We start from the raw sequence: 25,356 nt of genomic DNA, 5'->3' as shown, positions 1-25,356 counted from the left end.
CAGAAGGCCTTATCAGAGAGGCAGGCTCATCAATGTGAGCCAAACATACCTTTCCAATTCATTGTTCTAGGAAAACTGCTACATTTGCATGGTTTGATTTTTCAATGGATCGAGGGGCAGAGAGATTCACTCTTGATCATAGAGTGGGTCTTCCTCTCTCACCAAAGATCCAAGACCATCACTGAGCCACAAGAGTTGATAGCTCAACTGATTCGGAAGGCAAGGGTGAGATGGTGTGAGCTGGCTGGTTGTGACTTTACATGTATTCACCTTCCGGTCAAACTTTCTAAGGAGGGAAGGAACTCCCCCAAGAGATTGACCAAAGAGATGTTTGAGCATTTGCTCCAGAGCAATGCCAGTCTCCAATTATCTCTGGACAGCTACAGAGGACAAATATCAGTCCATGCCCTGTCTCACAAGTTGCTCAATGAGGAATTCCACCTCATTCCTCGTGAGAAGAGGAGTCAGAGACCACTCAAGGCTCTCACAGTGTTCACGGACGCATCCGGGGCTTCCCACAAGTCGGTGATGACTTGGAGAAATCCTCAGACTCAGCGTTGGGAAGCTGATGTGGAGTTTGTGGAGGGATCCCCCCAAGTGGCTGAACTAGCTGCAGTGGTAAGAGCCTTTGAGAAGTTCTCGGAACCAATTAATTTGGTAACAGACTCTGCTTACGTGGCGGGGGTAGTGTCCAGAGCGGAGCAGGCTGTGCTCAAAGAAATTGACAATGAGCATCTCTTCAGATTGCTTTCAAAGCTAATTTATTTAATTTCTCATCGAGAACAGCCGTTCTATGTGATGCATGTAAGATCACACATGGATTTGCCAGGTGAAGTTGCAGAGGGGAATCGTCAGGCAGATTCCCTTGCTGCACCTGTTGAAAATGCACGTCTCCCTGATATCTTCCAACAGGCAAAGCTGAGTCACCAACAATACCATCAGAATGTGCCAGGCCTGATCCGTCAGTTCCAGCTAACACGGAGCCAGGCTCGAGCCATTGTGGCCACCTGTCCCAACTGCCAGGTCCAAGCGATGCCATCGATGGGTATGGGAGTTAACCCCCGGGGCCTTGGCAGTTGTGAGGTATGGCAGACAGACATCACGCACATTCCTAGTTTTGGACACCTCAAATATGTTCATGTAAGCATTGACACACATTCAGGTGCAGTGTATGCCTCTGCCCATGCAGGGGAAAAGACTGAACATGCCAAGAAACACCTAGTGCAAGCTTTTTCAGTGTTGGGGATTCCAAAAGAAATCAAAACTGATAACGGCCCAGCGTACATGTCCAAGGGGTTCCTGGAGTTTCTCCAGCAGTGGGGAGTGGAACATAAAACTGGCATCCCTCACTCCCCCACAGGTCAAGCTGTAGTTGAGAGAGCACATCAGACGCTCAAACAGGTCCTGGCTAGACAGAGTAGTACGACTGTGTGGATGTCTCCACATGAGAAACTCTGCAAAGCCATGTTTACCATCAATTTTCTGAACTGTTCATTTGAAAACATGAGTCCACCAGTGGTACACCATTTTAACAGTGGCAATCAGTTCAAATTGTCTCAGCGTCCACCGGTCATGATTAGGGATCCAGAAACTTGGGAAACCAAAGGTCCCTATGAGCTCGTGACCTGGGGTTGTGGCTATGCGTGCGTGGCCACTCCCTCAGGCCCTCGGTGGATTCCCCAGAAGTGGGTGAAACCTTTTGTCCCTAAAAATCCAGCTCCAGCAGAAGGGGATAAGAGGCAAGTAGCCGTTGCATCCAAAAGAAGACGCCAACGGATGGAAGAAAAAGAATCTTCCTAGATGTGGACTCCTTCCGGCAGAAACAGAAACTTTTAACGTGTTTTAAAAATGTTTGTTTTTCTTTTTAGAGAAAGCCTACCTCACACTCAACCCTGTGATGAACCCCATACAAGTTGTCATCTTGTTGTTGCTGAACAGTCTGGCAGCTGCATAGATCATCCCTCAGCTGCATCAAAATGTCTGGGTGACCCTGGCACAGACACTTCAGCAGGAAAACATATGTTTGTCCACTGCATCAACAGAGAATCCTATGTCCACCTGTCTAGTAGGAATTCCATTACAGGCTGGAGAATTTCCAGCAGGATTAGACACACATAGGTCCAACGAAATTCCAGAGCCTAACACCTTCCGACCATACAAGGGTCATCAGCAGAAATCTGGGATGACCGTGAACCCCTTAGAGGAGTGGTTGCCAAGTTTGCCCAAGGTATCTCAAGAACCCCAAGAATTAGAGTTATTGGGTTCCTCCCCTGCATCATTCTGCATACATTTTTCTATCTACCCAAAACCTCCTAACATTAATGAGTACCACAATATAAAACAGTATCGTGAGGAGTTTTCTGCAAAAAGATGGTGTCATCAGATAAGCCATATCGAGGCAGAAAACCCATCTCACTCAAGACCCAAAAGCCTCCCCAAGGGATTGTTCTTGGTTTGTGGGGATCGGGCATGGGCAGGAATTCCGTCTCGGCTTTTAGGAGGGCCATGTACCATAGGGCGGTTGTCCGTATTGACACCCAACCAAACTTTAATTGGTGAATGGACTCATAAAAACAAATCGGCAAACAAAATTCAGAAGAGAAGTGCTGACCAATTGGATCCAAATTGTAATTCAGAAATTTTTCATTGGGCCAAGTCAAAAAGAGTCGCTGTGTCCCTGTTCCTTCCGTGGGTCGCAGCAGCTAAAGCTCTAGGTGAATTGGGCCATCTAGAGTGCTGGGTAGTCAAACAGGCAAATTTAACGTCCACCGCCATCAGCTCTCTCCTAGAAGATGAGGAAATTACCAGACAGGCCACTCTCCAGAACCGTGCTGGTATAGATTATCTCTTGTTACTTCATGGACATGAATGCCAGGAATTTGAAGGACTGCGTTGCCTAAACCTGACCTCAAAGGCTCCAAACATCCATGCTGCCCTTCGAAGCATGAACAGCGTGATCAAACAAGTGAAGCAAGAATCTGGGGACTGGATCAAAGAACTGTGCAAAGGCTGGAGACTTACAGGGTGGTGGACTTCTATAGTTAAAACAATTTTGTTATTTCTTGTTATTCTTTTCCTTGTAACAATAGCATTCGGGATACTACACTGTTTGATTTTCAAGGCTATCAATAGTCTCATACCTTCTACCTCAGAAGTCAACCACATAGAGTTGGCAAACCTAAAGCAGGTTGGCTCCCCCACCAATTGTAATTGGTGGGAAAACTCACATTCCGTGTAACCTAATGTTCTTCTTCTAATGATCTTAAACAAAAAAGGGGGAGATGTTGTGTTCCTCTGAGGAATGGTTTTTCCCCTCAGAGTCCCCCTGAAACCTGTGCTATGTAGTTCAACCCTTTTTCCCTATCATACCTACTCCTGACCCTATTGGCTCAGGGCCAATATCTTTCCTTGGCCCTAAACTAGATATACCCCTGTTTCTTCCTGGTTCTCTCTCTCTCTCTCCTCGGCCTCCTGGAACATCACATCGAGAATAAAGCTTGGACGGAAGCTGGGGGTGAGAGCCACTCTTTTGAAATCTCTATTCTGTCTCTCTGAAATATATTTCCTTAAAACCCCTGAATAACTGAGCTAGCGAGAGCCGGGGGGTGGCTAGAGGGAAGTATATTTTCAGCCACTGAAAAGCACCCTACCCAGAAACTCAATTGGAAAACTGATTCACCAGTCTGGGTAGAGCAGTGGCCGCTCAGTAAAGAAAAATTGAAGGTGCTTCAGGAGCTAGTGGATAAACAGCTAGCTAAAGGCCACATTGTGGAAACCACGTCTCTGTGGAATTCCCCAGTCTTTGTTATCAAAAAAGCAAACAAAGGCAAGTGGCAGCTCCTCCATGATCTCCGTCAAATTAATAATGTCATTGAGGACATGGGTTCTCTCCAGCCAGGGAAGCCATCCCCAGCGATGCTCCCCCAAAATTGGAATTTGGCAATTATTGATATCAAAGATTGATTTTTCCAGATTCCTCTGCACCCTGACGATGCCCCATGTTTCGCCTTCTTGCTTCCTACCCTCAACCGAGAAGCCTCGAGGAAAAGATACCACTGGAAATTTCTTCCCCAAGGGATGAAATACTCGCCATTTATTTGTCAGTGGTATCTCTCTTCCCTGCTGTCCCCAGTGCGCGTAGCTGCGGGAGAAGCCATCATCCTGCACTACATGGATGATGTGCTCGTGTGTGCCCCCAATGATGACTTACTGTCCCACGCACTTGACCTGACAATCAATTCTTTGGTTGCTGCAGGGTTCGAGCTTCAGGAGGAAAAGATTCAAAGGATGCCGCCTTGGAAGTACTTGGGTCAGGAGATTGGTAAGCGGACCACTGTGCCGCAAAAATTGGTTGTCAAAAATAACATCAGGACCTTAGCAGATGTCCAGCAGCTGTGTGAGCCCATAAATTGGGTAAGACCTTGGCTAGGTCTGACCACTGAAGACCTAGACCCCCTCTCTAATCTTTTAAAAGGGGGAGAGGAGCTAAGTTCTCCGAGGACCCTCACCCAAGAGGCACGAGCAGCCCTAGAAAAGGTACAGGACTGTATGGCCACCAGACAGGCCAACAGGTGCAAATCAGACTTGCCATTTAAATTCATCATTTTAGGCAAACTGCCACACTTACACAGGATGATTTTTAAGTGGGAAAGAGTGGGAAAATCAAAAAAGGACAAAGACTGTAGGGATCCCCTCTTAATCATAGAGTGGGTTTTCCTCAGTCACCACCAGTCCAAAAGAATGACCAGGCCACAGGAACTGGTAGCAGAATTGATCCGGAAAGCCAGGACTCGGATCAGGGAGTTGGCAGGAAGTGATTTTGAGTGTATTTACATCCCAATTGAGATAAACTCGGGCCAAACCACAAAAGCAATGTTGGAGCACCTGCTTCATGAAAATGAAGCTTTGCAGTTTGCTCTGGATAGCTACACAGGTCAAATTTCAATTCATCGGCCTGCTCACAAATTATTTAGAGAACAAATTCAGTTCAAATTATCATTAAAAACTGTTCAGAGCAGGAGGCCTTTAAAGGCTTTAACCGTTTTTACAGATGCATCCGGAGCCTCTCATAAGTCAGTAATAACGTGAAAAGACCCTCAAACTCAGCAGTGGGAAAAACATATTGTCAAGGTGGAAGGATCACCTCAAGTAGCTGAGTTGGCTGCAGTTGTTAGAGCTTTTGAAAAGTTTCCTGAACCATTCAATTTGGTCACAGATTTGGCCTATGTAGCAGGTGTAGTATCCAGAGCTGAACAAGCTGTACTGAGTGAGGTCTCCAATTCTGCACTTTTCAACTTGCTCTCAAACTAGTAAATCTGATCTCCCACCGAGAGCAACAATTTTATGTGATGCACATCAGTTTGCACACCGATTTACCAGGATTCATAGCCGAGGGCAACAGAAGGGCTAGATGCTCTTGCTGCGCCTGTGGAGATGGCCCCACTCCCAAACATCTTCGGACAAGCCAAAATTAGCCATCAGCTTTTTCACCAGAATGCACCAGGCCTAGTCCGCCAGTTCCACCTAACTCGGGAAAAAGCTCGGGCAATTGTGTCAATGTGTCCCTCGTGCCAGCAACACGCACTCCCAGCCCTGAGTGCAGGAGCAAACCTCAGGGGATTGAACAGCTGTGAGGTATGGCAGACAGATGTGACATACATCATGTCCTTTGGTAGGCAAAGGTATGTCCATGTATCTGTAGACACCTTCTCTGGAGCTGTCTATGCCTCTGCCCACTCAGGGGAGAAGTCTAGTGATGCCATGAAACACCTAATACAGGCTTTCTCCTTCCTGGGCATCCCCAAATCAATAAAAACTGATAATGGACCCACATACACATCCAAGCAGTTCAGAAGCTTCCTGCAGCAATGGGGAGTAGAGCACAAAACAGGCATCCCCTACTCCCCGACAGGTCAGGCCATCGTGGAAAGGACCCACCAGAATCTCAAAAGGGTCCTCAGCCAACATCAGGCTCTAAAACTAGAAACACCCCAAAACCAGTTGTCCAAGGCGCTGTTCACTCTGAACTTTTTAAATTGCACGTTTGAAAATCTTAACCCACCAATTGTGCGCCATTTCAGAGAGAACTGCCAACTGCAGCTGAAAGCAAAGCCACCGGTAATGGTAAAGGATCCAGCGACCAGGGAAACAGAGGGTCCTCATGATCTGATCACCTGGGGTCGTGGGTACGCCTGCGTGTCCACTCCCTCAGGTTTCAAGTGGGTGCCAGCCAAGTGGGTGAAACCTTTCATCCTTAAAAGTGCAAAGCCACCTGCAGAGGGTCCACAAGTGGCCAGTACTGCCTGGAGAAGGAGAAAGCACCGAACCCTCTCCTTCTAATTATCATTATTCCTTAACAGTGTTTTTCTAGACAGTTTGTTTGCACTAGATGTCATTTTTTATTTTTCAGCTTTAAAGGTACTCAAGGTCCGAAGTCTGAGCATCTCCCATGGACTGAGCCTTCCTCCTTCTCTATTTGATAAGAAAGGGGGAAATGTTGTTGTGCATTATTATTTGGGTTTATATTGTATTTCATATTTATATTGGGTTTTGTAATGGTTTCTTCTGTATTCCCCTATTCCCCTGGAAATTGTATCATCATGAGATTTGTCCCTGCTCCTTTCCCCCTCCCATTCTCCCACACTGGAATGTAATCCAACTGTGTTCCACTCCCACCTTATGCCTGATTGGGTAGTGGCTTGTCCCTGCCTCTAGCCCCTTCCCCTGGATAAAAGCCAGGAGAAGCACGTGGATCTCTCTCTTGGGACGGGGACGACTGGGCACCTAACCCTGCGGGGGCAGGACCACAGGAGAAGGACTGAATAAAGCCTTGATTCCCCTCAGACCAAGGGCAGACTCTTTCCTTTTGCCATTGACGGATGCCTGCTCTCTCTAAAGGAAAAGGTTTGCAGCCTCTCTTGGATCTTTTGGGACCCTGAGGGAAAAATCCTTCCAGCTGTGGTTTCTCTCTCAAGCTAGCCAAGGCAAAAACAGAGCTGAGGCTCCAAGAGAAAGAGAGACAGGAATTTCTTGCCAATTAAAAATAAAGTAGGATACAAAGACAAAACTAAAACACCTTCCTCCCCCAACCCCCTTCTTCCCAGCCTCACTTTCACTCCTTCATTTCCAACTTTCTACCTCTTTCCCCCAACTTCAGGGGTGGGGAGAGAATGGTTTTGGTTGGGAAGGAAGCTTAAAGATCTAGTTCCAACCCCCCTGTGGGATGGGAGGTTGCAGTCAGTTCTTAAGAGCTTATCAGCTGCTCCTTCCTCTTCACACTTTTCCCCTGCTCCAACATAAGATATCTCCCACAGGATAGTCCTTCACTAACTGCTCCAGCATGGGTCCTCTCCATGGGGTACAGTCCTTCAGGAATGGACTGCTCCAGTATGGGTCCCCCAGGGGCTGCAATTCATGACAGAAAACTTCCTCCTCTCCAAAAGTGAGCTCTCTAGAGGCTGCAGCTTCCTCCAGGGCATATCCACCTTCTCTGTCATGAGGCCCCCCATGAGCTGCAGGATGGTTATCTGCTCTGGTCTTCTCCACAGCCTGTAAGGAAATCTCTGCTCTGACACCTAGAATACCTCCTATCCCTCCTTCACTGACCTAAGCATCTGCAGAGCTGTTTCTCTTGCATTTTTCTCCCTCATACTTCCCGCTCTTCTCACAGATACACTACTGCACAGCATTTCTTAAATGTTATCACAGAGGTGCCCCAGCTTCACTGATTGGCTCATGTTTGGCCAGTGGCAGATCTATTTTGGAGCCAGTTGGAACTGGCTTTGTCCAGCACAGCAGAAGCCCCATGTCTCTCCTGATGAAAGCTGCCCCTGCAGTCTCCTCACTACCAAAACCTCACCACATAAACCCAATACAACTCTCTCTGTACATATGCACTTTTCCCTTTTTTTTTCCTAATTTGTATTACATACTCCTACCAAAAAGAAATCAATAGATGAAAATACTTCCCTAATTATGATTGTAGAATCTTTGTTTTTAACTCTCATTTAGGTATCTTGAAAGCAGGAACTTAGAATACTGGCTTTCAACTTACCTTTTTGATCTTCTGTGGAAGGTACAAGTTTATACAACAAATTCAAGCTTGCTAACAAAGAGCTGGCTTTACTTAACCATCTTTTGTGGTCCACAGACTATTGAATCAACAAAGCAAATTCAATCTACAGAAATTAGTGTCTCGCATGAACATCAGCTTTCAAGAACATAGACAATGGTAAGGAACCTTGGTGCAAGAAGCCACTTTTTGCTTACTGGAAAAAGGAAGTACAATTGCACCCCGGCCAGCCACTTTCCATATAAGCTTTACTGAGCACACTTTTTTTACCTACAGAGAAGTAAGGACATTCAAGAGGTTCTTGATAGCAAATGGCAAGCACAGAAATAGGTTTTCCAAGATCTGTCTGTGAGACAGGCTGCAGAGTTACTGACTGATACAAGCATAAGGGAAAAAATATTTAACATTTTAAAAGTTTTTTAAAGCTTTAAATTGTGCTCAGCAGCAAATTTAAGATGCAAAACAAAGTCTTACTTCAGAGGCAACTATCATGTTTTATGTAATTTGCATCTTCCTGATATTTGCTTATAATAAAGTTGTCTGAATAGCTTTTTGATATTTAGTTGGTTTAGTCTTATGATAATTGCTACAGATTTTGAGTAATTTTGTTATACTGGTACTTACAAGTGGTCATAGTTTGATATGCAGTATTATTCAAACATTATCTTTAGCTGGGTGGTTCATTTAAAGTAGTAAAAAACTTCCTAAACACAAAGTCATCACAGTTGTCCCCAGTAAGTTAATGTTTATTGGAGGTCTTTGTTATAACTCTCTAAAAGTTCAAAAGTCTATCTTTGGTCACACTTTTATTCTGTTCATGTTCCGCTACTCAACTGACAAAAGTTATTGCTGGGTTTAGTTGGGGGGTTTTCGGTCTGGTTTTGGTTTTTTTGTTTCTTTTTAAATGTAAGTAATCAGGAATATTTTGCCATTTACTAGAAGAAACACAACATTTGTTTACTAAATAAACAAATACAATCTTTACTAGAAGTAGAAATCACAACAAAAAAAGTTTACAAATTATTCACAAGATTCAAAGTTTACTGACTTTCTAGAATATTTCTAGGTACAACATCAAAGCTTGACATTAACAACTTTTGTGTATTTTTTTAAGTTTCTTTAGTTTTACTGTTCATAGGTTTCTTACAGATTTACACCTAATATCACATAAACACTTCTCTTCTTCCTACCCCATTACTCACATTATGCTACATGCAAGCCTAATGGCCAGCATGTGCTGAATGATCAAACTGACCATTATGTTTTTGGATTTTTTTCACTTGGGGCAATAATTTAGATCTATCCCCTTTACCCAACTGGCTATTTTCATGAAGCCCACAGAACTCAGTTTTCTTTATGACTTTTGACTTGTGAAATCAACTAACAGGTTCAACAGGCTGTGATCAGAAAGAGGAGACAGACAAGACAGATGGGTAGACCGACAGCATGATCACAACAGCTGCTATTTGTAAGTTTACCTTGCCTTCTTAAATTTGAAGCATTCATCATATTCCCAGTTTTAGAAATGTTAACTTCCTAGTGCAGTAGATACTTATTCTAGAACATTTCTAAGTGGAACAAGAATTCAATTCAATTCCACCCCTACAAATTCACTGTTATCCTTATCTTGCAGCAGGAAAGTTCTAACCAGGCTTTTCCAACCAAGTGAACCCTCTGCACATCCTAGAACACCAACATTGACATTGGAGGAGTGGATTTTATTTTTTTTTTTTAATTAAGATAACAGCTGGGAAAACTGTACTTTCACTTTGGAAAACAAAAATTAAGTTAACACTTTCCATTATGCTGTTTTGACAACTCAAAAAAAAAAAGGACGCCTCACTGGAATTAACAGTCCACTGTTCCAACTTTAGAGATAGCATAGTTTAGGATTTATATAGCACATATTATGCATGCTTGCCATGCACTATATAGATAGACATGAGTTTTACATTATCATTTCAATCTAATCTGTTTCAGCCTTTGATACTTCCGACAACTTTTGAGGAAAAAGAGCAATGCTAATAGAGCTTAAATAGAATTAAAACTGTATTATGTAAGGTATATACACAATTGTTACAGTCATTAAATTAAACTATCTGATTTTAACAAGCAGATTAAGCATCTGTAAAAATGCATGGTCAGTCCACTTGCTCACCAGGAAGCTTTAGCACAAAGTTAAAATGTAAACCAGTTCTAAAAACCAAAGTACAGGAGAATATGTAACCAAGGACTGAAAGTGCTTACCTTGACTCACCACTACTGTTTCTTACATCTTCATCACTGTGCCCATTCATTGTAAATATTAAGAAGTTTAAAAGATAAATAGAAGTCCACTCAGGTTAGAAGGTAGATGCCAAGAAATTACTTCTTGGTACTCTGTTTTCCAGATGACTCAACTGTTTTCTGCAAGATTTTTCCAAAATTGCCTAGAGCAGTAAAGAAAAATGTTGACATAATTTGAAATATTTGATGGTTGCAACTGAAAGATGCTGAAGATAACTTATCTTGTAATAACACCACCAAAAGGGAGTATCTATTACATCTGGAATCTTCTTTTTTACTGAAAAACAGCTTTTGGTATGCTATAGTCCTGTCTTAAGAACAACCCAATCTTACTTTTAAAGGAAAACAGCCTCCCCAAACACATAAATAAAAATTATAATCATTAATGCTCTAAGATATGACTAGCAAAATTATTTAATGCACAAAACACATCATAAACAGTTCTAGACACAAAGTTTACATTCTGTTGGGGGTAGAGTCAAGAAAATAGTCTCTCCCATTTTTAAAAAATGGCTCAACTACATCAAGCTAACAAGATGCCACAGATGGAGTGATCACTATTTCAAACATCCTCAATCAGATCTCTACCGTGTCAGATGCACCTAGAAAGTTTAGGTTCACATTAAATGGAGTGTAAGTATAAACTCACTGATAATAAGCTAAAGAGCAGCACCTCTCACAGATGTAGTGGTGTGAAAGCAATTAGGGGCCCGCCTGCAGGTTGCCTGCCTTGAGGTGCTCTCTAATATAGTCCAAGCTCCAGCTCATGATGGAGGCGGGGGCTGCCTGGTACCGGGATGGCAAAAACCCTGCGCTCAGGCACTATCTCAGACACCAGGGCCACTCCAGACAGCAAACAAAAGCAATGACGGAAAAAAAAAAAAATGATAATAGGAAAGAGACCTGTAACCCCAGAGAGGCCGTGAAGCTAGGCTGGGGCCCCCACGGCGGCGAGACAGGCAGATTGGTGGTTCCTCGCAGATAGGCCGCTGGCTGCCCAACGAGGCCAAGATCCGCGCTGGCTGCCTTCCCACGCCCAGGGTACGAACACTCCGCCTCCTCTGGGACCGGTACTCCCTGGGCCCCAGGAAAGATCTTTAATGGCCATGAAACCCTCCTTGTCGGCCACTCCCTGCTCTGCGACGATACTCCCCGACCACCCGCACCCCGCTGTCGCGGCCTCCCGCGACCGACAGTTTCCGAGGAGAGCCCAGGCCAGGGCTTCGTCCCTACCTCTCGCGAGTTCACCTCCCGCCCCCGAAAATGGCCCTCTGCTGGTGGCGTGACCTGCACAGGCGCTGCTCCTGGTCAAGGCTCCCGGGAAGTATTGCCAAGGCGGCCGCTGTCCTCTGTGTTCGCTTCTCCCAGCGCCCCCCCATGGCCAGAGAAGAGCGAAGGCCTCCCAGCCAGTTCGTCAGACCCCGCTGGACCCAGCGAAAGAGACAACCCCGACTGCCCACCTCAGTTCTCACAGCTCCCTCCCTTTTCGGAAAATAGCGACCGGCTCCAGGAGCCCAGCGGCACGCTAGGCATCCAACTCCTTCTCAGCGCCAGTCGCCTCTCCATCCATCTTTGAAAGCAACAACCACCACGCAACTCCGGACCAGGGAAAGAGAAAGGAGCCATGGCGGGCCTCTGCCTACCTGTGTGTGTGTACTCGGCCCGACTTTCCTAGGTCTGCCCTGATCCGAGACGGCGCTACACCACAAAGAGATCTGTGCTGCAACCTAGGGTCGAAGGCTGCTCCTGCGGCCACCGCAAGGCCTGGGCCGCCGGCTCTTTACAGCCCCACGCAGTGGGCTCGCGTGCAGCCCCCACCGGCTTGAACAATAGGGCCCCAAACCGGGCAGGGAGAACCCTGGTAAGTGCTCTGTTGCTCCGCCGCTGTTTCCTACGTCCTCTCGACCACCGCCATCACACTACCACTCCGCTGAACCTCCTCCTCCCTTAATTGGATAGAAACCCTGGGCGTGATGTCAGTCCTGCGCCCTGGGACAGAGCGGGGAGGAGGAGCAACAGTCGGGAGGGGACAGCGCCGCCGGGACATAGCGGCAGGAAAGGCCACTTGGAGGGTATGGTGGAACCCAAGCGGCTTCTCAGCTGCGTTGGATATTGCAGGGGCCGGGGGCGGTAGGAGCTCGCCTGCCCGCCGCAGCAGCGAACGGGCGCTGGGGCCAGTGCCGCTCCTGGGGACCGCTTGCAGCTCCTGTGTGAGGGGGCAGGGCGCGGCGCAGCCCGGCCTGAGGGGCGCTCATGACCCACCCAGTGTAGCAGGGAACCTGGCCTAAGCCCTAGGTTACTGTTTAGTGCGGTGCGGGTTTTTGGGGGGGATTTGTTTTTGTTTGTTTCAGGTTTTTCCTGTCTAAAATAAGAGCCCCCTAACAAACACATATGCATTTCTTAGTCTTCCTATGCAGTTACAGTTGGCATTGGGGCATATTTAGGAAGGCTTGACATGCAGCTGCACAGAGAACACTTGCCTCCATGAGGAAAGCATCCCCCAGCTGGAGGCAGAACATTCCTTTCTTTCTCTTGATATCTAACTCGAGTTGTTTTAAAGTGATTAATGAGAAAGCTGTTTGTTTAAGGTGGCTCATGTTCAGAAAAAAAAAATTAGAAAATTAGAGTCCTACTGCTAGAGTCTACCTGTTCCCAGAGTAGCAAAACAAAAGTAGTGGCTGCTGAGTAAAAGACAGCTCTGAGCAACACAATTACAGAGTTCTGGAAAGAGGAAGTAATTTACCTGCTTTGTCCTCTTTGGAATCCTGGATATTGTGCTGGTTTTGGCTGGGGTAATTTTCTTCATAGTAGCTAGTATGAAGCTATGTTTTGCATTTGTTCTGAAAACAATGTTCAGAATTCAGGGATTTTTTTATTTTTAATTGCTGAGCAGTGCTTACACACAGGCAAGGCCTTATCTGCTTCTGACACCACCCCACCAGGGAGTAGGCTGGGGGGACACAAGAAGTTGAGAGGAGACACAGCTGGGACAGGTGATCCCAACTGACCAAAGGGATATTCCAGACCATATGACATCATGTTCAGCATATAAAGCTGAGGGAAGAAGGAAGGGGAGTATGTTCAAAGTTATGGCATCTATCTTCCCGAATGTGAAAAGTGCATATTATATGGCTCGATGCGAGATATTTACGATATGTATTATGTTGGTTAGTAATGCTGTATTAATATTTTGATAGTATGGTAAATGTGGTTTTGTAGTTAAAATGTAGTTTTTGTAGTTAAAACAGAAATTATGTAGGTGAGAAATTTTTAAAGAGAGGAAGGGGATACTTGCAAAGAGATAGCAGCTACAGGAGATGTAAATCTTTCAAAGAAAAAGAATTTATTATTTCCTTATCAGAAGAGACTAACTTCTCCTGCGTCGCTCAGCCCTGAAGATGCCATAGAGATTAAGGGGAAGAAAGTGACACTGACAAGAGACAATTCTTTGTTTGAATGGAATTTATGCACCATGTATGAATATTCAACAGGTTATTGCTTTTAAGAGTTAATCCTCTCTTAACGGGGGTCCTTTTTTTGGAGCTTATTTGCCTGGAAAGGCACCCAGACGTCTGTTACTTTGTTTTTATTGTCTCGTATTCTCCTAACTCTAATTGTTCAAATTTTTTTTACTCTAATTCTATTAATATTTTTATAACCATTTTATTACTATTAAACTTCTAAAATTTTTAAACAAGTGTAATAAACGTGATAGACTAAATTTAGTAAATCAAAATTTAGAATTTTATTTTGAGACAAAACAACAGTCTCTGATAGCTACAATTAAAAGGACAGCGTCGAGCCCGGGATCAGCGCTGGGTGAACGCGGTAACACACTCAGTCAGTATGTCACCCCCCAAGTTCACATTTTCGGTCTGAGGCGGTCTATTTTTATACACTGGTTCCCTGAGGAAAAATCGGGACTCTAAGACTCCCCCTTCTGAGGCAGCCTCATTAGATATTCATGGTCGGGTTCTGGTGGTGGGGTTGAAAGGATCTTCTCAGGAGAACAATGTCTTAATTGCTGTGTCTGGATACAGTGTAGAGATGTTAATGTCGGGCGGGGACGGATAAGATATCTATGTGATGTAATCATTCGGTTCTCTGGGTTCTCTATCTCCCTCTTCCGTCGTTTTGTTCTCCTCTAACGATTCCCGGCAGAAGTTTTCTCGTGTCCTTTTTTCATGTAATTCTTGGCATAATTTTCTCATGTCCTTCCCTTGCAATCTCTAGCAAAAGAATTCCTCGTGTCCCCCTTCATGCTGTCTCAGTCCCAGTTAACCCGTGGTATACACGATTAGAAATGAACTTACATCTTACAGAGAAGGAATTACATATTATAACATTTAACACAAATTAACTTTAGGACATATATCACAATCCCCCCCTTCTATCTTAACCTATTTAATTCGTGTTTCGGTTATAGTCTTTTTTTTCTTTTTATGATAAAAAAGCCTCTTAACCAACTATTTTAACAACCTCGTACATTATTCTGTTTGCATTCTTTCTTCCGATTCACTCCAATAAGTCTTTTCTACATTTCCTTCTTGTACTCGAGCTTCGAACTTCTCAAGTATCTCAGTGGCCCGGCTCTTTCTCTCATTTAGCTTCATGATTTTTGGTACTGCATTATTTTTATTCAGTCCCCCTGAAGCCAATTCGGGATTAATGGGTAATGATGCGATCTGCATCCTTTGAACCACTGTGTGAATCAGTCGGATAAAACAAGGTATCAAACATGGTAAGAAGATTAACCCCGCCACCGAGCATAAAATGAAAAATCCCACTTTCTTCCACTAATCTCCTGCCCTAAACAATTGGTCCTATCAGGAAGCTTGAAGTATCGAGTTCCATTTTTGAACTGGTACATGAGCCACTTTCTTAATTTCGGCTGCTAAACTTCTAATTGTTTCCTCATAGTCATTGATTTCTATGCAGCATTCAGACTCGTTGAATTTTCTACACACACTTCCTTTCTCTGCTAACAGGTAATCCAGGGCGATTCTATTCTGGTACACAAAAGCCCTCATCTGCAAATGTTGCTGAGCTAAGAGTTCTAATGCATCTGAGGTGTGATTAGAGATGATTTCTACCACGGCCTGCAATCGAATTAGTCGATTTAGTAAATAGACTGGAGTTCAGTAACCTCAGCTTCCATCTTGGGCCCAGGTAGCGGGACTATAGTATTCTATTATACGTTCTGCAGGCCATTCTTTACTACTTTATTTCTTTACTAATGCAGGTGGTCTCTATTATTCGTTTATCTAAGGTCTACTCCTCAGGTCGTGACATGGTTTTTATTATCTGGTTATCCTATTTCAGAAGTTGTTCTGGTGCTAGGCTCTCTCCCTTCCAGGGCCATCTCTCAGCTGACTTTAATCCCTCACAAATCCAGCAATTTGACAGCCCTAATTCAGTGGCAATTTCTTGCACCAGGTTTACAAACAGGTTTTTGCTAGAGGCTGGCAAGCTCCAATCACTAGATTGTTTCTTTAATTGTTCGTACTGTTAACTAAGTGACTTCATCTTCTCCTGCTCCATCTTTTTCTTTTTGCCTCTAGTTCTTGTCTTTTTAATTCTTGAGCTAATTTTTGTGTTTTGCTTTCTGGGCCCATCCCCTCCTCATTGTGAGAGAAACAGAAGGTTCTTTCTAACTTCAGACAGACCTTTTTATCATTTTCACTTTAACATATTTAGGATGATGGGCCCACTGTTTAAAGCAGCTGTCTGGGGTTTTGTATTCTGCCCCACCCAATAGGTTTTTCTGTTCAGGGTGCACATTCCTAGATTATTCTGATCGTAGCACAGCTTGTTTACTTGCAAATAGGCTACAACGGTGGACTCCTTCTTACTCTTAACTCACACAGTTTTGTTACATTGTTTACATCTAGGAATTACGGGTATACTACCTAGCTCTCTTTCTAGACATTGCTACTAGGTTGAGGTATATTGTTTTTTCTTTTAATTCACATATTTTAAACTAACTTTCGTTGTGAGAGCAAATTCTCTTTTTGGATTTCTGGACAGTTAAAATGTACTTTGAAAATCTTATCTTGGCCCCAGGTAGGCTCTCGCTGAGTCTCCTTTAGGCATTTTTTTCCTGCCCCATCTGCCCCTCAGGGTTGGGGAGGCTAATCGTGGGGTACATGGCTAGACTTAGGATCACTAGGATTGCCCCTGGGTGTACCCCTCTGCCTTCGTCTCTGCCCACTGGGTTGCTACCGGCGGCGAGGTAAACCATCTTCTCGGCAGCAGGGGTATTCTTCTGGGCTTCCATAGTCTGTCCTGTGAGCATATTGCTTTTTGTACGTGCCCGACCTGGCCAATTTTATTTGGTCCGCTATACAGGGTACTTTTACTGTCTTCCTACACTTAATTACTAGAAGTTCAGCTTTTATTTTTAGTTTTCCCCCTCAATCCGTTTGTGTATAAATGGAACCACCCCGGGGAATCCAATTCCAATATACCTGCTTCAGTGGCAATGAGACGTTAATTTTGAGGAACTAAGGATTTTTTTTAGGAAAGTTAAGATAATAAGTTGCTGAACTAGCTGAAGTAGATAGGTAATCTTTGTTCGCAGTTAACAGAAGCCGGATCTTAGATAAGCTACCCCGGATCTTGTAACTCATTTCTTGTCAGGTTTATGTTTATGTAGTTGTCCTTGTCATGAAAAACAGAATGTGGTAAATAAGACATAAGATAGCTGCAGATTTCCTGCTTAAAGGACCCATTGAACACAGGAAACTGTAAGTTCTACCAAGGAATCATTTGTCACGAATGCATTGAAAAGGTAGAAAGGTCAAGACGAGGAAGACTCATCTTACTTCCTCATTTTAGGTGACCCCTCCCCAAAATAGACCCCCGACTCATTTTAAGAAACAAAGTACGCATGCTTAATAGCCTTTTTGCCAATTAGCATACGAAGCGAGGAATGGGAGGTGACAGGGGTATGAATATGCATTTGTATTTTGGATATTCAACACTTTTGTAAATAAAAGACTTTGTAATTACCTGTGAATTTCGCAGTGTGAATTAGGGAAATATCCCGCGTGCTGCCCGGCCGTAATAAACATACACTTTCTAACTTTAAACTGTTAGAGAGTTTTTGTCCGTCACAGTTGGGTATCGATACTAGATCAATACCCATATTTCTTTAATAAATCATTTTGGCGAGCCAGGCAGGAGACTGCTCTCTCTGGCCGTGGGGCCAGCGGGGTCCAGGACCCCTCTGGGCGCCCACCCGGAATTTTCTGGGAAGAGGGCTCCTGCGGTCCTGCTGACCACCCGGGGAAAGACCAGAACCTGCTGGAACTACGGATAAAAGGTATGTTTATATTTGAAAATAGGTACCTTGGTGTAGGCGGTTGGTAAGACACTGAGAGACGTCTCGTGCACAACATACGCCTCTTGGGTTTGTTTGTAACAGTTGTGACAGCTCTGCGGAGCCTGGTATCAGTGGTTTGGTAGTCCGTGTCCTGTAGTGGGGACAGCAGCAACCTGTCTTTGTTGTGTCATCTTGCAGTTTAAAGGTGCCTTGGTAGTCCGTGTCCCGTGAGGGGGCAGCGGCGGCGGCAGTAAAATAACCGGTGTTGTTGTTGTGTATTAGGAGCAGCGGTGGCTCCAGTTACAGTCTGTGGTTCAAAGGTACCTTGACAATCCATAATCCGTGTGGCGAGCCCGTTCTGGGACGCGAAGGGTCCCGTTGTGGGTCCCGGAAAATCCCGATTGCGGCCCCGAGTGCACTGGGTGTGTGTGGTGTGAACAGATCCGTGTTTTGTGGTCTCGTGGTTTTGTGTGTTTGTGTCTTCAGGTGTGGAAGAATTATTGGTGCACCGTATGTATCGTGGTCTGTGGGAGTTTGTGTAAGCGTTTTGATTTGTGTGATTTTGGAGTGTGTTAGTAACCTGTGTAAATGGTTTTAGGAGTTTTGCAAGCTTGAAGTTGTAAAAACCTTTTGAATTCCCCGCCTGATCAGCGGAGGGATCCCTCTGTTTGCAAGAGCGGAAGGATTTAAAGTGTTTGTATTGTATCCAGATTGTGTGCTGGAGGGGAATTAGACTGTGTGTGAGCTTGAACAGCGTGTGCTTTTGGCAACAAGATTTTGCTGACGTTTTGTTAGGTGAAAAAAAGTATTTGTGTAAGTTTAAATTGTTTGGTTTTGAACTAAAAGGAGCAAGCGGCGTAAGGAGGTTTGAAACCTGAGCCAGCCCCAGCAATTGGGAGGGGGTGATTTGTTTCCCTGGTAACCGCGGGGGAATCCAGGCTCTGCAGCCTCGGGCCGCGTCTCTAAACTCCCTGTAAAACCCTAAGAAGTTCTTTTGGCGAGTGAGTGTTTTAGTTAAAGGGGAAAAGTTTTTGCTTGTTTGTGAGGCTTGCAGTTGCTAGAGTGTGTGGCAATATTCTAAAGTCCTGGTGGTGTAGTCCTTAACCACAGAGTGGAGAGGCAGCGTGGGATCAGGGTTACCCCCCCACCTCCTTCTCACGGAGGGATTTGTGTGTGGTGTCCCGGCCGAAATCCGTAGGATTTTTCGGCGAGACCTTGTTGAAACTTCTGGTGGAGTGTGTTTGGGGTCGTGAGGGACCCCTGGCTATTTTCTTTGCGAGCCTAAATCGGTTGGTGTTTGGAGTTGGGTCTCTCTAAGAAAAGGCTTTGATTGTGTGCAGAAAGCAGAGAGCCCAGAACTTATGCCCAGAGCTAGCAGAAATAGCCGAGAAATTTTTGGTGCTGAGAAGGGCAATTGAAGTAGTCTACTTTGTGTTTTGTAACATCTTGGACCAAAAGGGATTCTAAACATGGGGGCAAATGAGAGCAAAGAGATTCCCAGAGGAAGCCCTTTAGGGTGTATCTTAACACACTGGAAAGAACTGGTGGGCTGTGGTGGTACCGAAACTAAGAGGGAGCTTGCTAAGCTTTGTACACAATGGTGGCCATTATATAAACTTGATGAAGGTGTGAAGTGGCCAGTAAACGGTACACTGGACTATGAGACATTATTACAATTGATGCTTTTCCTTCGGCGTGAACAAAAGTGGCAAGAAGTAGCTTATGCTGATATGTTTTTCACTCTCAGGAATCATCCCGAGTGGCAAAGGGATTGTGGAATGAGGTCACCATCTGATCCTTTAGTATTAGCCCTTGAAAAGGATAATAAAGCTACTAAAGGGAAGCCCAAACGGTGTTGTAGTACCTGCTCGATAAATCAGAGGTGCACCCATCCTGACAAAGTATACCAAGCAGAGGCTTTGGAACAAGAGACAGAAGACATACTTAAGCCAGCCCCTAGGAGGCAGGAAAGGAGGAGGGTGGTGGGGGACGCAAATTCAGAACCATCATTGACTCCAACCCCCCCCACTTCATCTTTAGCTTCATCTTCCTTAGGGAGGACAGCAACTGAGGTAGGGGTTTCTCCACCCACTCCTAAACCCCGGGATCCACCACTGCCTAGCAGTGACAGTGAGTGGGATGAACCTGAACCCCTCCCACCAGGTCCTAAGATTCCCTCACGAGGACCTATAGCATCAAGGACCCGAAAACAAACCAGAGTTGTCGTACAAGCACCTCTAAGACAAGCAATAACCTCTGATGGGGAAACAAAACTGATTAAAGTTCCCTTTTCCTCAATTGATTTAGAAATTTGGGAAAGGATTGCTAAGGGCTATCGAAGTGATCCTATAGGGGTTGCTAAGAAAATGAAGTTTATGGTTAAGCAGCATTCACCTGATTGGGCAGATCTGCAACTGCTACTTGATGCCTTAACAGAAACTGAGAAACAATTAGTTTTGAAAGTAGCTGGGGATCTGGCTGAAGATGATTGTAGGACAACACAGGAGGATGTTAAAGATGTATTTCCCCTTCAAGACCCAGGCTGGGATCCTAATGATGATGAGGAGTTAGGGCAGTTAAAGAGATACCAAGAACTAATAGTAAAAGGGCTAGAAAGAGCAATCCCCAAAACCATAAACTGGTCAGCCTTATATGCTATCAAACAGGGCCCCTCTCAAACACCTTCTGAATTTCTAGATCACCTGCGAGACGCAATGCGCCGACACACCACCCTGGATCCTGGATCTGATGAAGGAACGCAGCAATTAATAAATTTATTTTTAGGACAATCCACAGGAGATATCAGGCGGAAACTCCAGAAGATCCGGGGCCCAAACAGCCGGAATTTAGAAACTTTATTAGATGAGGCCTGGAGAGTTTTTAGTAACCGGGAAGAAGGGTATAAACAAGGGATGAAGAAACTAGCAGCAGTAGTAAAAGAAGGAGAAAAAGGGAAACATGGGCAAGGTCCACCAAAACAAGGACCACCCCGACTAGGAAAAGATCAATGTGCATTTTGTAAGAAATTTGGTCACTGGAAAAACCAGTGCCCAGAATTAAGAAAGGGTAATGAACATAGAAAAGGTGATCAGAAAAGGGAAAAAGTAGTTGCTCATGTAAAAGAGGACTGAAGGGGACCGGAGGGCCCTACCCTAGGGGACCCTCTGGTTATAGTTAAACTGGGGAACAAAGAAAAAGAAGTGAAATTTTTGATAGATACAGGGGCAACATTTTCAGTGTTGAATAAGGCCCTAATACCTGTAACCAATGACTATGTTATGGTAAAGGGGGCAACTGGCCAATCTGAAAGAGCTTATTTTTGTAAACCATTGAAGTATAAATTGGGAAAACAGTGGGGCATCCATCGATTTTTATACATGCCTAATGCTCCATCTGCACTTTTGGGCAGAGATTTGCTAGAGCAGCTGGAAGCAAGAATAATATTCAAAAATGGGGAAATTAGTTTGGAGGTAAAGGATCAACAATATGTAGAACTGTTAAGCTTAATGCTAATAACCAAAGAAATTGAAGTGGCAAGTGAAAAGGAAAATTTTAGGAAAATAATGGATCAAGTATTTCCAGGAGTGTGGGCCTCCAATATACCAGGAAGAGCAAAGAATGCACTACCAGTGCAAATCAGGCTTAAAGAAGGAGGACAGCCAGTAAGGGTTAAACAATACCCCCTAAAGAAAGAAGATATAGAAGGGGTTAGCCCAATTATTGAGAACTTTCTGCAGCTAGGACTACTGAGAGAGTGTCAATCTGATTTTAATACTCCTATTCTGCCAGTAAAGAAACCTGATGGGTCATACAGATTAGTACAAGATTTAAGGGCTGTTAACAAGGTAACTGAAGACTTGTATCCAGTGGTTGCCAATCCCTACACCTTGTTAACCCGTTTAACACCTGAACTAACTTGGTTTACTGTTCTAGATCTAAAGGATGCTTTCTTTTGCCTCCCTCTCCATGAAGCCAGCCAGAAAATTTTTGCATTCGAGTGGGAAAGCCCTAAAACTGGAAGAAAAACTCAGCTCGCATGGTGTGTGTTACCGCAGGGGTACAAGAACTCCCCCACTATATTTGGGGAACAGCTTGCCAAGGATTTAGAGTCCTGGGAACCTCCACCAGGAGAAGGACAGTTACTCCAGTATGTGGATGATCTCTTAATAGCTACCCGGACCCAGGAGACATGCGTGGACTGGACGGTAAGCCTCCTAAACTTTCTAGGCCTGCAGGGGTATCGAGTATCCCAGAAGAAAGCCCAAATGGTGAGGCAAACAGTCATTTACCTGGGTTATGAAGTAAGTGCTGGACAAAGGACTCTGGGGCAGGATCGCAAGGAAGCAATATGCCAGACCCCAAAACCTCAGACAGTGAAAGAACTAAGAACCTTTTTAGGCATGACAGGGTGGTGCAGACTGTGGATTTATAACTATGGGTTGCTTGTTAAACCTCTGTATGCCTTGATCACGGAAGGGAGCAGAGATCTTCAGTGGACAAAAGATGCAACCCGAGCCTTCAACCAACTAAAGAAAGCCCTTATGTCAGCTCCAGCCCTAGGACTTCCAAACGTGAGTAAACCATTTTTCCTGTTTTCTCATGAGAAGCAGGGGATTGCCTTGGGAATATTAGCACAGAACTTAGGCCCGTACCGGAGGGCAGTGGCCTATCTTTCCAAGCAACTGGACACAGCAGCTAAAGGATGGCCAGGGTGCCTCAGAGCAGTTGCAGCAGTAGCAATAAACATCCAAGAAGCACGCAAATTCACCCTAGGCCAGAAGATGACTGTGCTAGTATCTCACACAATGTCTGCAGTCCTTGAGGCAAAAGGGGGACATTGGCTCTCCCCACAGAGATTTCTGAAGTACCAAGCCATACTGGTAGAACAAGATGATGTTGAAATTGTGGTAACTAACATTGTGAACCCAGCTTCCTTCCTCAGCGGGAGTACAGGAGAACCAGTGATCCATGACTGCCTGGAGACCATTGAAGCCACATACTCGAGCCGCCCAGATCTGAAGGACACCCCGCTTGAGGATGCTGAGACCTGGTTTACTGATGGAAGCAGCTATGTCGTCAGTGGAAGAAGGCACGCTGGGTATGCAGTTACCACAAGCAGAGAGGTAATAGAGTCTGGGCCATTACCAACTAATACATCTGCACAGAAGGCTGAAATAATTGCCTTAATCCGAGCCCTAGAGCTGGCAAAAGGAAAAGAGATCAACATCTACACGGACTCAAGGTATGCATTCGGAGTGGTTCATGCTCACGGAGCCATCTGGAAGGAAAGAGGACTGCTGAATTCACAAGGCAAGAGTATTAAACACGCACAAGAGATACTGAGGCTATTAGATGCCATACAACTACCTGAGAGAGTAGCCGTAATGCACATAAAGGCACACCAAAAAGTGAGCTCTGAATTGGAAGAAGGGAATATGCTGGCGGACAGAGAGGCAAAAGAAGCAGCAAAAGGTGAGGTACCCGATAAGGCTGTTGAGGCAGCATTGATTCCAGATGGAAAAGTTTCTATTGAAGGTAAGCCAGTGTACAATAAGAAAGATAAGAAACTTATCAAGGTAGAAAAGGCAAGTTATAATCAGGAGGGATGGGCTGTAACAGAAGAAGGGAAACTTGTAGTACCCTCCTATTTGTTGTGGTCATTAGTACAGAGGGAACATGAGAAAACACACTGGGGAATAGATGCCCTGTATAACCATTTGAAAGAAAGAATCATGGCCAGGAAATTGCAGGGCACAGTGATACAAGTAACTCGTCAGTGTAGTCTTTGCCTCCGAACTAACCCTAAAAATACCCCAAAGCCTAAAGTGGGACAAATTGGGAAAGGTTGTGGACCTGGGCAACAATGGCAAATTGATTTTACAGAACTGCCCAGGAAGGGAGGGTATCGTTACCTATTGGTGTTAACTGATACCTTTTCAGGATGGCCAGAAGCCTTTCCTGCCAGGACAGCTAAGGCCCGAGAGGTGACCAAAGCGCTGTTGCAAGAAATAATACCACGATTTGGAGTTCCAGCCACCATATCCTCAGATAGGGGACCACACTTTATTTCGAAAATTGTGCAGCAAATAAGTCACCACCTGGGAATAGACTGGGAATTGCACACCCCATACCACCCTCAATCTAGCGGCCAGGTGGAAAAGATGAACCATTTGATTAAACAACAAATTGTAAGATTGGGGCAAGAAGCAAATTTGCCCTGGCCTCAGGCTCTCCCATTGGCCTTGTTGCGAATTCGGACAAAACCAAGAGCAAAAGAGAAACTAAGCCCTTTTGAAATATTGTATGGAAGGCCATATGCAGTTCAAGAGGGAACAGCATCCATTCAAGTAGGGGAAGAAACCCTACATGGATATATGGTGGCCCTAAATAAACAACTTAGAGAAATTGAGAAGTATGTGGCTGGAACTCAAAACAGAGAACTAGATGGGCCAGTACATGATGTACAACCTGGGGATTATGTGTATGTTAAGTCTTTTGCAGAAAAAACCTTAGAACCACAGTGGGAAGGACCATTCCAGGTGCTCCTCACTACCTTCACTGCAATCAAGATCCAAGAACAGAAGGCCTGGATCCATCACTCCCGAGTGAAGAAAGCCCCAGAAGGAATTTGGAAAGCCACACCAGGCGATAACGAACTGAAGCTGAAGCTCACTCGGAACAACGAATAAATGGACTAAGAGTTATTTTGGACATTATGTGGAAAGTTGTAACTATTGTAGTAATTACCTTAACCATAACAGGAGTCAACGCAATACCACAAAGGTATAATGTGACTGGGATATACCAGTGCCAAGGAAGAGCCTATGATCCTTACTCTCGTAAGGCTTTAAACAAGATACTAAAAGTCACAAATGCAAGCTAGTGGGAGGGAAGAAAACTATACACGATGCCTCAGTGGACTTAATACACCCAATAGTCCCCTTAGGATTAAACCATGAGGGAACTGTATTGTACCCTTCTGAACACAGAATGTGGGCCCAAGAAATTAAAGGAAAGCGGCAAACTATTAATCTAGAGCCCTGTACTGTGAGGAGACAATTAGGATACATATGTGAAGGGACATTAGAGGGTGAATGAATTTGACTTTAGTTGCTCAAATTACTATACACCATGACACAGAGACCATCAAAGGCGTTTTTAAAAGGCTTGAGGAACATTTGTCTCATCATTGGTGGGATGTGCTTTTTGGGTGGTCACCAACAGCAACCGGAATATTGAATACCTTAATCCACCCTATAGTTGTGTTGCTTATTTTGGTCAGCATAAGTTTAGTGTTATCCATTGTAATACTTGTTTGGAATTGGAGGATGCTACGACGAGTGGCAGCTTTAACATCACTGTCAAAGGCGTATGGCTTGGTCTTGAGAGACACTAGCTGTACAGCTTGGATAGATGAGGAAGACTCTGTATACTGAGTAAAAGAATTTACTCATTTCAAAGAAGAAGTGGGGAATGAGACGTTAATTTTGAGGAACTAAGGATTTTTTAGGAAAGTTAAGATAATAAGTTGCTGAATTAGCTGAAGTAGATAGGTAATCTTTGTTCGCAGTTAACAGAAGCCGGATCTTAGATAAGCTACCCCGGATCTTGTAACTCATTTCTTGTCAGGTTTATGTTTATGTAGTTGTCCTTGTCATGAAAAACAAAATGTGGT

General features: G+C 44.5%; 1 protein-coding gene across 8 annotated transcripts in view; it reads right to left on the bottom strand.

Annotated features, from left to right (window-relative positions):
- LOC120764827 (chromodomain-helicase-DNA-binding protein 1-like) overlaps window positions 1–12,341 on the bottom strand; it is a 109,590-nt gene extending 97,249 nt beyond the window's left edge. For 2 of the 8 annotated variants that reach the window (XM_040088889.2, XM_058423871.1), the window contains exons 1-2: window positions 12,001–12,288; window positions 10,319–10,500 (exon numbers count right to left, since the gene is read on the bottom strand). In XM_040088889.2, coding sequence (XP_039944823.1) covers window positions 10,319–10,368 — 50 coding nt within the window. In that variant the 5' untranslated portion in view covers window positions 10,369–10,500; window positions 12,001–12,288. Of the gene's footprint in view, window positions 1–10,318; window positions 10,501–11,260; window positions 11,435–11,590; window positions 11,684–12,000 lie in introns of those variants that run through there. The other 6 variants (XM_058423870.1, XM_058423872.1, XM_040088886.2 and 3 more) reach the window with 5 other exon arrangements.
- Window positions 12,342–25,356: the final 13,015 nt, after the last annotated feature.

The sequence above is a fragment of the Hirundo rustica genome, chromosome W (assembly GCF_015227805.2).
Source record: "Hirundo rustica isolate bHirRus1 chromosome W, bHirRus1.pri.v3, whole genome shotgun sequence".
Classification (NCBI taxonomy): domain Eukaryota; kingdom Metazoa; phylum Chordata; class Aves; order Passeriformes; family Hirundinidae; genus Hirundo; species Hirundo rustica.
Note: the sequence above shows the minus strand (reverse complement) of the source record. Positions and strands in the feature narration are given on the sequence as shown.